At 49.4% G+C, this 10,979-nt stretch overlaps 8 protein-coding genes across 9 annotated transcripts; 5 read left to right on the forward strand and 3 right to left on the reverse strand.

Moving 5' to 3' along the window:
- The first annotated feature begins 2 nt into the window (after positions 1-2).
- PPTG_05205 (hypothetical protein) lies at positions 3-315 on the forward strand. The gene has a single exon (XM_008898711.1). It carries the CDS (start codon positions 88-90, stop codon positions 286-288), a length of 201 nt encoding a protein of 66 aa, XP_008896959.1. The 5' UTR covers positions 3-87; the 3' UTR covers positions 289-315.
- A 283-nt stretch (positions 316-598) lies between these two features.
- On the forward strand, positions 599-823 carry PPTG_05206 (hypothetical protein; the record flags this gene model as incomplete). The annotated part of the gene is made up of 1 exon (XM_008898712.1): positions 599-823. The coding sequence occupies one exon, from the start codon at positions 599-601 to the stop codon at positions 821-823; it is 225 nt and encodes a 74-aa protein (XP_008896960.1).
- A 1,077-nt stretch (positions 824-1,900) lies between these two features.
- On the forward strand, positions 1,901-2,678 carry PPTG_05207 (hypothetical protein). Its single transcript, XM_008898713.1, has one exon. The coding sequence runs from the start codon at positions 2,108-2,110 to the stop codon at positions 2,438-2,440; it is 333 nt and encodes a 110-aa protein (XP_008896961.1). The 5' UTR covers positions 1,901-2,107; the 3' UTR covers positions 2,441-2,678.
- A 237-nt stretch (positions 2,679-2,915) lies between these two features.
- PPTG_05208 (hypothetical protein) lies at positions 2,916-3,947 on the reverse strand. The gene has a single exon (XM_008898714.1). The coding sequence runs from the start codon at positions 3,920-3,922 to the stop codon at positions 3,143-3,145; it is 780 nt and encodes a 259-aa protein (XP_008896962.1). The 5' UTR covers positions 3,923-3,947; the 3' UTR covers positions 2,916-3,142.
- A 1-nt stretch (position 3,948) lies between these two features.
- On the forward strand, positions 3,949-4,909 carry PPTG_05209 (hypothetical protein). The gene is made up of 2 exons (XM_008898715.1): positions 3,949-4,553; positions 4,624-4,909. The coding sequence occupies exons 1-2, from the start codon at positions 4,051-4,053 to the stop codon at positions 4,814-4,816; spliced, it is 696 nt and encodes a 231-aa protein (XP_008896963.1). The 5' UTR covers positions 3,949-4,050; the 3' UTR covers positions 4,817-4,909.
- On the reverse strand, positions 4,760-7,277 carry PPTG_05210 (hypothetical protein). The gene has a single exon (XM_008898716.1). It carries the CDS (start codon positions 7,227-7,229, stop codon positions 4,881-4,883), a length of 2,349 nt encoding a protein of 782 aa, XP_008896964.1. The 5' UTR covers positions 7,230-7,277; the 3' UTR covers positions 4,760-4,880.
- Positions 7,278-7,349: 72 nt separating this feature from the next.
- PPTG_05211 (T-complex protein 1, theta subunit) lies at positions 7,350-9,329 on the forward strand. Its single transcript, XM_008898717.1, has 2 exons — positions 7,350-8,887; positions 8,958-9,329. Exons 1-2 carry the CDS (start codon positions 7,424-7,426, stop codon positions 9,129-9,131), a joined length of 1,638 nt encoding a protein of 545 aa, XP_008896965.1. The 5' UTR covers positions 7,350-7,423; the 3' UTR covers positions 9,132-9,329.
- Positions 9,307-10,589, reverse strand: PPTG_05212. 2 transcript variants are annotated; one of them, XM_008898719.1, is made up of 4 exons: positions 10,522-10,589; positions 10,203-10,455; positions 10,040-10,129; positions 9,307-9,955 (listed from the first exon to the last, which is right to left on the reverse strand). In XM_008898719.1, the coding sequence occupies exons 2-4, from the start codon at positions 10,418-10,420 to the stop codon at positions 9,547-9,549; spliced, it is 717 nt and encodes a 238-aa protein (XP_008896967.1). In that variant the 5' UTR covers positions 10,421-10,455; positions 10,522-10,589; the 3' UTR covers positions 9,307-9,546. The 2 variants fall into 2 exon arrangements, with proteins under 2 accessions (XP_008896967.1, XP_008896966.1); XM_008898718.1 differs by having other exon boundaries at positions 10,203-10,589.
- Positions 10,590-10,979: the final 390 nt, after the last annotated feature.

A 10,979-nucleotide genomic window follows, 5' to 3' on the forward strand; every position in this document is an offset into this window, starting at 1 on the left:
CGCTCTATTGAGGAGCTAGCCAGGGAGTATGTCGTACTCCGTAAAAGCATAATATCCGGCGATGCTGAAGCCCCTCTGAGGCCACCAATGCGCTTTCCGAGACGGGCAACTCTCCCTGACACTGGCGATACTGATAGCTCCTCCAGTGACGACGACGATGACTGTGCACCTGGCGGTGGTAGTAGTGACGCTGACTCGGAGCTTTCAGACGAAGACCTGGGCATTGTGTACGACACTTCCTTTGACTACGAGATTGAAGACGATGAAGAAAAATCAAATGCCGCCTAGACTGCTAGTCATACTGAATACAACCACATTTGCATTTGATTGTTGTGAATATTATATTATTGCGGGTTGCCCTTCACGTGATCAAACGATGTTTGGTCACGTGACCTAATCATTTTTTTTTGCTGCTACCAAAGGAGATAGTGACCTGTGATAGTGATTACCATTAAGCTCATCGCAAATTAGCCGTGCACTCGCAAATCACTATGACTTGACGCCTGAAGCAGTGATATTTAATGTGGAAATATTTAACGCACTTTATGTCTCAACCGCTCTTCAAAATGCATCGTCCTGGACTTCGACTGCCACAATTATGGCTGTTGATGGTGTGCATTTTTGGGTCTCTATGCTCGATGTCCTGGATATTCTCAACGAGATTAATGCGCTCATGATCAAGATCTCAGCAGACCATGCTATGGGAAAGGAGCATTTTGTGGCGTTGAAAATGATTGAAATAAACGAGAAGGAAACCCTCGAAGACAACGAAAACGTGCTCGTCACCCGTCCGGAAGTAGTGACGAGACATACAAACTCGTAGAGTGATAAAGCACCTGATACCAAGAGAAGTCCTACTCTAGTAAAAGCAATGGATTCGGGTCATACCGCGAATATGATTGTAAAGCAGATATTCCAAAGCGGTCAAGTCGTCCCAATGCAAGTAGGTGAGAATCCCGACAAACGTAAGATGAGATCGGGCACCGATATATTGCTACTGGTCTCGACAGTTTTTTTCTCTCGTGTTGAGCGCGACCAGTTCTCCAGAAAAGCACACGCGTCCTCTTTATAACGGAATATCTCGTGTTGGTGGAATATGCTGAAGTTGCGCTACCTGTTATTTACAGTAAGATTTTAGTGCTGTTGTCACTGTCGAGAATGCGAACTAAATCGTTTGTGATCTGTGTTCTGTATGTAGGTATTCACTGAGTAGCTCTATTTCATTTGCCAAACAGCGTATACTACCCTTCGCTGGCAGGCCTTTCAAGTGATGACCTGCTTTCATCTGTCTGGAATGTGCTCGTATACGGCGCGCTGGAACTTGCATATCTGTCGTTGGCGACTGCCATTCTGAAACGAATGCTTGTTTTTTTTGTCTCTTCGACAGCTCGCGTTCGTCTTGGAAAGGCAGGCAGGTATGGTACAAACCAAGTTGGCCATAATTTTCGTATACGTAATGGAAGTGTCACTCGTCCATCTCGGTTCGTACTTGTGCTTGGATCTTACCCATTATCGTTTTCCCGCTCAGCAAGCTGCGGACTCTAAAACTATATCTATGTGCGCAGGTGCCGATTTCAGCTTCAATTTTTTCATGGCTGAAGGATACCAAGTGAAGCACCAACAACGTCGCGAGACTACATGAAGAATGTGACAAGATCTAAACCAATAATGGCTTTCACCATAAAAAGGGTAAGAAGAAGTACTAGCTTATCGAGCTAAACCAGTATAATATTTCCTACAAAAAAAACTGTTGAATCTTGGCCGTGGGATTTTCATGATTGGGTTTTTCGGGGTGACAAAATCCGACACGGGACGATCCAATATACCGGTATGACTTTCCAATTCGGTGCGTGTCTGTGTCCTTCTCGTGTCTATGCAAAAACGACAAACGGTGTTCAACCGTGTTGATATCGACACCGTGTGCAATGCGGCAAGCACCACCTTCACGTCTGAGTGAGCAATAAGTAGAAACTCCGCTACTCGTTTCATTCTACAACTTTTCCTCGATCGATCACTTCGACTGATCCGTTCAAGCCACAGCTCATCGATCCAACCCAGATCAGCTACATACCAGCTCTACCTCCACACCCACTCCATTCCATTCGTCATGGTACAAATCGTCAAGCGTCAAGGCTACAAGCTGCTCAACCTCTGGACCACGGACAAAGGCACCTTCCCAGTCGTCTTCTGTGCCTCCTTCGCCGCCGTAGCCGCCACGGGTATGTCGCTGCGCTACCTCTTCCTGAACCCCGACGTGTACGTGAACAAGGAAGAACGTTTTACTTCACTGCACCACACTTTGGAGCCGCGGGAGGATCGTGGGTCTGCATGGCGACAGTTCCGTTTCCGTATGGCAAATCTGAAGCGTAACCCGATCAACCAGTCTCGCCAGTTCGACGAGCTGTTCGCCAAGGAGGAGAACAAGGGCGTGCAGAGATAGCTCGTGATGAACGACGCCAACTTGGCGTGAGTGAGAGCAGACTGCGATACTTCTGTTGTTGTATTTCTACTTGAGAGATGAATAGCTAAACTTCTCTCAGAATGAATATATATGTTGCATTTTTGCAGTGTACTTCTATTAATACTAGATGCATGAAGGTTAGCACCAATAGCAGCTAAATCTTCTACCAGAAACGAAAACAATACGAAAATATATTGCGGTGTATGAATGCTGTGAAGCAACCAATAAGACTACAACAACTGATACAGCTGTGAATGCACATGGAAAAAAGTTCGCATTCCTATTGCGTGGTGCTAGAGCATCAAGCATACTTGCACTCCAGTTGTGGGTAGTATCCCTAATGTCGTGCGTTAAGGTTATCAAAAAAAAAAAAAAAACTACGCGACTGCGCTCTGATGTTCTCTCACCTCCAGCGCAGGGAGCTCGGAGTTTTAGTACAACTTAGCGCTCAACGACCGAGAAAGAACTACCCGCCCTGACGATCATTTCGAGTTGTGCTGTGACTGTATTGAATGAGAAACTCAAAACAAAAACAAAAAACAACACCAAAGCGCATATTGTACAATTCTTGCAGGTATCAATATAATGCGTCGACCACAACACCGTTTGTTGATGCTAAGCACCCGAAGTGCTGCGCCCTCAACTGAAAGCATCACATTCTCGCAAGCTCTCAGCATTGGTTTACTCCAAGTCATGCAACTGGCCAAAGAAATCCCCAGCAATGACAATAAGAATGTTCAGCGACTTCAGCTGAATCTCCGGCGGTGCTTCAAGCTCAGATCTCAGCGTCCAACAGCGTCGTAGAATCTGTCGAATCGTAGCTGCCACACTAGCATGAACCGGTTTATCCAGCCGAGCCAGCAATGCATATATCCAAACTGCTCGAGCTCGCGATAGTGGTGTCATTTCCTCGCTGAGCCAAGCAGCATGATAGTCCAGCAGCCTTCTTGTCAGTACCTGATCAAATTGCAGCAGTAGTCGCAAGTGCGGTGGAGTAGCTGACAACTCCGTCCCTGGTTTGCCAAAGAAAAAACCGATCCATCCTTCCTCGTCGCTCATTCTGGGCACTTTCGTCCGCAAGATCTCAATCGGAGTGTCGCCATCTCTCACAGTCTCCGCTTTAGGCGCTCCGATAGCTTCCCACCGTGCAATTAACTGCCTTAACTCGGCAAAATCCGCCAATAAATCTCTTTTCCACTTGTTGTCCGGAGTGCGTTTCGGGTCCGTCTCCTCGAGACCGAAAGTCTGTAGCTTTGGCATATTACTGGTCTGTTGAGCATCAAACTGTCTCGGATCGACGTCTGGAGCCACTACAACGTCTGGAATTCCCTCTGCTTCAAGCCTCACACGCCATAGATACTCCTGGACGTCTTGAGGTGGTAAACCTTGTTGCATTCGTCGCCGAATCAGCTGTACGTCCACCGCTTCCTCGCCCTCTACAGGCAACGCCGCAGCCATCATGATTGCCCAAGGATTTAAAACCCTATTTGTGCGACTTACAAAAACCAGGTCAAATTTGTGACCAATTTGGACTATAATTAGAGTCCCAACAAACAGTGAAAGCCAACCATTATTGATCATCACCAACCATGGCGAGTGACCCACTGGCCGCCGTGCAGCAACTACAGAGTGTCGTGACGACTCTAGCGCCTTCGTTGCGCCCCCAAGTGCTGCCCAAGGGCATTGAGTATGGACTGGATCTGATTCTATCGCTTTGCAAGACGGAGGAGCAGCGGCAAACGCTCTTGGCGCTTGTGCGCAGCCAGAAACCGAACGGCGACAAGCCTAGCAAAACAGAGAGCGAAGAAGTCACGGACGATGAGGAAGAAGAAGGAGATTACTTGGAGCCACAGGTTATCGGCACATTCGACATGGAGAACCGAGTGTTTGCCGTGCAGAAAGTGCAGTGGATGCATGAGCGCGAAGCTGTGGTGCACGAATTTGCTCGGTTCATTGAGCTGCAGCTGGAAAACCCAATCGCGGCTAAGCAGGTAGTGCAGCACTTTTTGGAGGCGAATGGCCACAAGACGGAGGACAGCATTCTGGCTCAGCAATGCTTCAGTGCTGCCTTCGCACTGCAAACGCTTCTCCGGTAAGTTGCTGTATCTGTTGCCAATGTGGTTGCGATTCTGTTCAGTTACTTACGATATCGTGCTATGTAGTGCGTTTCCAAGACTGCCAATTGCTGTGGACGGCAAGGTTATTGAGATTGATGAGGACACAGACATTGCTGAAGTCTTCGCACCGCTATTTGCTCCCAAGTCGAAGAAGAAAACGAAGACTACAAAGAAACAGGAACCAGCGAAGAAGGGGAAAGCCAAGCAGCAGAAGTCCAAGAAGAGGAAGAGCACTTGATCGATACTTGATAACTTTTATGCATTCCCGTGCGACGTGTTCTATATTGTTTGTTAAGGCAGGACTAGTCGGCGAACTCCGAGACGTTCTGCGCATACCTGCGCTTCTCGTCGCGCATCTTCTTCTGCTTCTTAGCGACTACAGCTTGTTGCTTGTCATCCCGCTCCTTGCGCTTCTGGAGCGTACCCTTCTTGGCATTTCGTCCAGTGTCACGCAACTTTGACGACGCAGGCGGTTCACGCAGAGCGAAGCTCTTGGCAACGTGACCGAAGTGCAGACTTCGGACATGGAAAATGTTTCGTGTGTCAGACGAGTGCGTGGCGTAACTTCGCACGAACGAGTGGAAAGCCTGACAAGCCAATTCAAACAGTTCCTTGTCTGCCAACAGCGTCTGCTCATACAGGAACTGTAGATCGCTCTGCACTACCTCGTGAAGCAGCTTCTTGCGAGACGTGGTCAGGAATCCCCCGTGTTTACCAACACGAGCGACGGTCTTCTCTAGACTCAGAGCATTCAGCTGCAAGCCCTGCTTGCTCAGATAGTTCAGGTATTCCGATTCAGACGGCATCAGGAACAGCAGACTGCTACCTTGGTTTCCACTTCGGGCTGTACGACCCACACGATGCACGTAGTCACGCGTCTCAGTTGGCGGATCATACTGGACGATCCACTTGACAGTAGGCAAGTTAAGACCACGAGCAGCAACATCAGTACACAGTAGCACACCGGAACTCGAAGAGCAGAAGCTCTTGAACGTCGTCACACGTTCTTGTTGGGGGATGTTGCCATGCAGGCGGAATACAGGACCTTGGCTTCCAAAAAGCGACGCTACTCCGTTGTTTCCGCTGCTTTCAGGTTCATCCGACGATCCTTTTCCTGATGGCCAAGCGCATTTGCGGAACAGAGCGTAGTGGAAGTCTACGGCGTCACAGGTGGACAGGAAGACCACAATCTTGCATTTGCCGGGACCGCCATCCTTGGTTTTATCACGAGGGGCGTGACGCAGTTCTTCACGCAAGAAGCAAGTCAATGCACACAGACGCGCCTTCGCTGGGACGAGCATGAAGTGCTGCATCAGCTGGTGAGGTGTAGAGAACTTCTCCTGACTAGCAGGCTTGATCTCCGACGGTGGTTCTTCACCACTAGTAACCGCGTCTGCATCAATTAGTACGGGGGTGGAGAGACTCATCTTCGCGAGCTGCTGAACTCCGCTGTTGATAGTTGCAGAGACTAAAATGTTCTGTCGCTTCTGAGGCGTCTTCTTGCCGTCCAGAATGGTCAGAATCTGCGTGATCTGCTTCTCGAAACCCATATCTAGTAGTCGATCTGCTTCATCAAGCACCAAAAACTGCAGACGAGAGTAGTTGAATGATTGAGTGTTGACGAGGTGGTCCGCTAGACGACCAGGCGTAGCGATCAAGATGGTAATGCCCTTGCGCAATCGTGCCTTCTCCGCTTTCTTCTTCTCACCACCAATAATGGCACCCGGTACCAGGAACACAAACGGTTGGATGAGTTTGTTTGCAGTCTCCAGAATCTGCGTACACAACTCTCGTGTTGGGGCTAATACCAGCGCCATACAGCCATCCTGCCGCTGGATACGTGGGGACACCGCCTGCAGTTTCTGAACGATAGGCAACAAGTACGAGAGCGTCTTACCGGATCCTGTTTCACTCTTCACCAGAATATCGTTGCCCTTCAGCACAGATGGAATCGTTTGCACCTGCACGTTGGTCGGTCGAGCAAAGCCGAAGCCGCCGCTCTCTGAATCTTTCTTGAGCACATTCACCAGCTTCTCAGTCATTTGCATCGACTCGAATGTATATGTATTAGCTGCAAAGATTTTCTCACTGGACGATGACGTCAACGGTTTGGACAGCACATTGTCGATCTTAACACTTGCCTGAGTGAACTTCTCCACATTGTAGCCCTCTTTGTTCGGGTTACGACGCGTGCCAAACGTCTTCGACTTCACCTCCGCGGACTTCTCGGTTTCTTCCGATTCGTCATCACTTTTTGCCACTTCCGCTTCCTTTGCCTTTTGTGTCTCCTCTTCAGACTCGTCCTCCTCCGAATCCTCCTCTTTCTGCACTGGCACAACCTCCACAGTCTCATCAGGCTCAGCAGCGATCACATCGACCGTCGGTGTTTCAACCTTTGGAGCTTCAATCTTCGGCTGTGGTTTGTGTGCCACAGGTTTGCGCTGGTTGTTGCCATCGCCGACGGCATGCTGCTTGTGACCGTGGCTTTGTCCGCTAACCTGCAGGTTGCGCGGCTTTTGAGGCACTTTTCCAGCCTTATTCGCCTTGGCCTTTGCGCGTTTGGCCTGTTGCTTGGCACGGAATGTATTCTTCTTCTTGGCAGGCTTGCGCGCGCCGCTAGACGCCGAGATGTTGAGCGAGAAGCCGTCCATGGTGGTCGATGGGATATCAACGACTGCAGCTTATTGCTGGTCACGGGCTAGTTACGTTTAAGTAACATCTGATAGGTCGAAAAGAAGTCCAAAATTTAAGCCAATCGTGAAGAGGTATCTCTTCTGTGGCGCTACGCTTGGAGGGGAATCTTTTTCACCAAGCAAAAAGCGCCGAGGCAACACAGCGAGCAATCATGTCCAAGTCGATGGGACTGAACGTGGCCGGCGGCCTGTCGTCGCTGCTGAAGGACGGCCACAAGCACTTCGAAGGTGTGGACGAGGCTGTGGCCAAGAATATTGACGCTGTGAAGCAGCTGGCGGCCATCACGCGCTCGTCGCTGGGTCCCAATGGCATGAACAAGCTCGTGATCAACCACTTGGAGCGCATCTTCGTCACGAGCGACACAGCTACTATCGTTAAGGAGTTGGAGGTCATCCACCCGGCCGCTCGTATGGTCGTTATGGCTGCTAAGATGCAGGAGAACGACTACGGTGACGGCACGTGCCTCGTGGTGGCTCTGGCGGGTGAGCTGCTCATGGAGGCTGCCAGTCTGCTGCGTATGGGTCTGCACGCCAGCGAGATCGTCACAGGTTACCAGAAGGCACACGACAAATGCCAGGAGATCCTGCAGAAGTTGCAAAGTGTGCAGGTTAAGGACCCGCGTGACCAGGAGGAGCTACAGAAGGCCATTAAGACGTCGCTGGCCTCCAAGCAGTACGGATACGAGGATCTGCTGGCCAAACTCGTGGCTGAGGCCTGTCTGAACGTCATGCCTGCAGCTCCTAAGAAGCCGTCGATCAACGTGGACAACATTCGCGTGGCCAAGATCATGGGCGGCAACCTGCACGACTCGACTGTTATTCGTGGTATGGTCATCCAGCGTAACACTGAGGGAAATGTCAAGAAGGCGCTTAAGGCGAAGGTCGCGGTGTTCGGTTGTGGTATTGAGATCTCGTCTACGGAAGCCAAGAGCACTGTGCTCATTAAGGACGCTGAGGAGTTGATGAACTACAACAAGGGCGAGGAGAAGCACCTGGAGGAGGCTGTCCGTGCTATCAGCGAGTCTGGCGCTACAGTTGTCGTCTCGGGTGGTAGTATCAGTGAGATGGCGCTCCACTTCTTGGAGAAGTACAACCTTATGGCTATTAAGATCCAGTCCAAGTGGGAGCTGCGTCGTCTGTGCCGTGCTGTGAACGCTAACGCTCTGGTCCGTCTGGGAGCTCCCACACCTGACGAGATGGGCTTCTGTGACAGTGTGACGGTCAAGGAGATCGGAGGCAAGAAGGTGACGGTCTTCCAGCAGGACGAGGAGGACGCCAAGATCTCGACGATTGTGCTGCGTGCAAGCACCGACAATGTACTGAACGACATTGAACGTGCTATCGATGACGGCGTGAACTGTGTAAAGTCTGTGTGCCGGGACGGCCGATTCGTGTCTGGAGCTGGCTCCACGGAGATTGAGCTGTCACGTCAGATCAAGAGCTTCGGTGAGGCTACGCCCGGTCTTGACCAGTACGCCATTAAGAAGTTCGGTGAAGCTATTGAAGTTGTGCCTCGGATTCTGGCCGAGAACTCGGGTCAGATGGCCACTGAGGTTATCTCTAGCCTGTATGCTGCTCACGCGGGTGGCAACGTTAACGCTGGTGTTGATGTTGACGTAAGTGTATTGTGTTTAGTGGGTTTTGTAGTGACTATGATGAACTGACTGTTGTTGACGTGTGTTGCAGAATGAGCAGGAGTCCCACGTAATCCCGGACGCTTTGGAAAAGGGTGTTTGGGACCACCTTCAGACTAAGATGTCTGCTATTCGCCTGGGTGCCGACGCTGCCATCACGGTTCTCCGTGTGGACCAGATCATCATGGCCAAGGCGGCTGGCGGACCTAAGCCGCGAGGCATGTAAGGAAGAACGATACGAGATCTACTGCGATTGCAGCTTGATTGTTTCCTTCGTTTCTTCGCTCAGGTAGTTTATTCAATATCGAAATGAAGCCTTCATCTCCCACACGTGTAGATCAGCGTATATCTAATCCGTCAGCTTACAACAATATTTTTGTCGTACTGCTGAACAAATCGAGCTGGATGGTCTCAAACTCATGTTCGATTAGTGAAAGATCTTATGTTTCTCTACTCTTCAAGCCCTCATGCGATCATTTTCACTGCTAGCTGTTTCTCGCCCAATAATTGACTATGAAATGCACACACTAAACGCATACTGTGCTCGTTCCTTCGGTCTCACGTTTCCCCTCCGTCTCCAATAAATCACTGTACAGTTCGCATCCTCACGAGGTTCCACAGACCGAGAGATCGCACTGGAGCTACAATCGTTGTTGTTGCTGGTGTAGCTGCTGTTGCTGATGTTGAAGACTCTCGAGTTCGACAATCCTCCTCTTCAGAGACTCGTTCTCCTCCATCAACGTTCGAATAGTCGACTCGAACTTGCGCGTCTTCTCCTTATTGCGTGTAGCCATCTTGATGATGCGCTCTCTGAGCTGCTGCTCCATGGAGGTGCTCTTGCCTCCGGGATTGTGCCACAGCCTGATGTGCTTCTTTAGACTCTTCGGGCTGCAGAAAGTCTTGGAGCACGTCGGATGGTCGCAGGCGTAAGGATTGCCTTCCGCGTGGATTTTCAAGTGGAATTCTAGATAGTCCTTGCCCTTGAAGCTCTTGGTACAGTCCGCATACGTGCACTTGTACGGCTTATCCCGTGAATGCGTCTGCAGGTGACTGCCAACAACCCACACATGCACGAATCAGTTCGCTTGAAGTCTACAACCCCTCAAGATCCGTTTAACAAGTGCAAAAACGTACCGCGTCATGGCCGATTTCTCGGCAAATGACTTATCGCATGACGGGTATGTGCATGGGAACGGCTTCTCACCTGTGTGTACGCGAATGTGTCTACAAAATTGCGGTAGTAAACACAGATCAGGTTTATTTCTTCCCAAGCACCACAACATCAACTATAACGTACCGGATGAGAGCCCACTTGGAGTCAAAGCTCTTGCCGCAGTCGGGTGTATCACACACGTGACGTTTTTGTTGCCATTTCTCCTTTGAAGACACGGACGATGGTGCTGGCGACGCTGGATCGGGGCCTAATTTGACGTCCGTGAGCATGTCTCCTGGCGCGGGCACTGCCATTCCCATGCTAGTATTTACTGACGGCGGAAGCGGCTGCACGGCCGCCATCGCGTGCAGGTCTACGCCGGTAGGAAGGAATTCGCCTGTCATGGCCAAGTGGTGCTGAGAGTCCATGGCTGAATATACGAATATGTACGAGTATGCCTTGCCTAGTGATGGCGGTCTTCGGCAGCTAAAGCGTGAATCGTCGTGATCACGAAGGCAACTTGAATTTAGGGACACCGATCTGATTGGCTGAAAAATCACAGACCTGATTGGCTTAAAAATGAAAAAGCGAAAAAAATAAATGGAATGATCTATATGGCCACACTCACAAAATTATTTTAATAAACTATACACAGAAATTATTTTATTAGATAGAGTTTTATTTCATAAAATATTATTTATTCAGTGTGGCCATTTACATGTAGATCATTAATTTACTTTACATAAATATACTTATTAAATATAGATTTCTTGAGAGTGGTCATTATGGATTATATTATTATTGTATTTTAATGTAAATTTACGTATTAAAAGTAGTTTCTTGATGTGGCCATTGTCGATCATTTATTTATTTATTTATTTATTTTGGAAGACAGGAAAGCGTGTTTTTTTTTTTTTTTTT

Source organism: Phytophthora parasitica (genome assembly GCF_000247585.1).
Source record: "Phytophthora parasitica INRA-310 unplaced genomic scaffold supercont2.7, whole genome shotgun sequence".
Lineage (NCBI taxonomy): Eukaryota > Oomycota > Peronosporomycetes > Peronosporales > Peronosporaceae > Phytophthora > Phytophthora nicotianae.

Bases quoted from the DNA above. Each gene is read 5' to 3' on its own strand.
- PPTG_05211 (XM_008898717.1), top strand. From the start codon at position 7,424: ATGTCCAAGTCGATGGGACTGAACGTGGCCGGCGGCCTGTCGTCGCTG. The intron at 8,888-8,957 runs GTAAGTGTATTG...CGTGTGTTGCAG, and splicing joins ACGCTGGTGTTGATGTTGAC to AATGAGCAGGAGTCCCACGT.
- PPTG_05205 (XM_008898711.1), top strand. From the start codon at position 88: ATGCGCTTTCCGAGACGGGCAACTCTCCCTGACACTGGCGATACTGAT.
- PPTG_05212 (XM_008898718.1), bottom strand. From the start codon at position 10,486: ATGGACTCTCAGCACCACTTGGCCATGACAGGCGAATTCCTTCCTACC. The intron at 10,130-10,202 runs GTACGTTATAGT...GCAATTTTGTAG, and splicing joins TCCAAGTGGGCTCTCATCCG to ACACATTCGCGTACACACAG. The intron at 9,956-10,039 runs GTACGTTTTTGC...GGTTGTTGGCAG, and splicing joins GAGAAATCGGCCATGACGCG to TCACCTGCAGACGCATTCAC.
- PPTG_05210 (XM_008898716.1), bottom strand. From the start codon at position 7,229: ATGGACGGCTTCTCGCTCAACATCTCGGCGTCTAGCGGCGCGCGCAAG.
- PPTG_05207 (XM_008898713.1), top strand. From the start codon at position 2,108: ATGGTACAAATCGTCAAGCGTCAAGGCTACAAGCTGCTCAACCTCTGG.
- PPTG_05208 (XM_008898714.1), bottom strand. From the start codon at position 3,922: ATGATGGCTGCGGCGTTGCCTGTAGAGGGCGAGGAAGCGGTGGACGTA.
- PPTG_05209 (XM_008898715.1), top strand. From the start codon at position 4,051: ATGGCGAGTGACCCACTGGCCGCCGTGCAGCAACTACAGAGTGTCGTG. The intron at 4,554-4,623 runs GTAAGTTGCTGT...CGTGCTATGTAG, and splicing joins GCACTGCAAACGCTTCTCCG to TGCGTTTCCAAGACTGCCAA.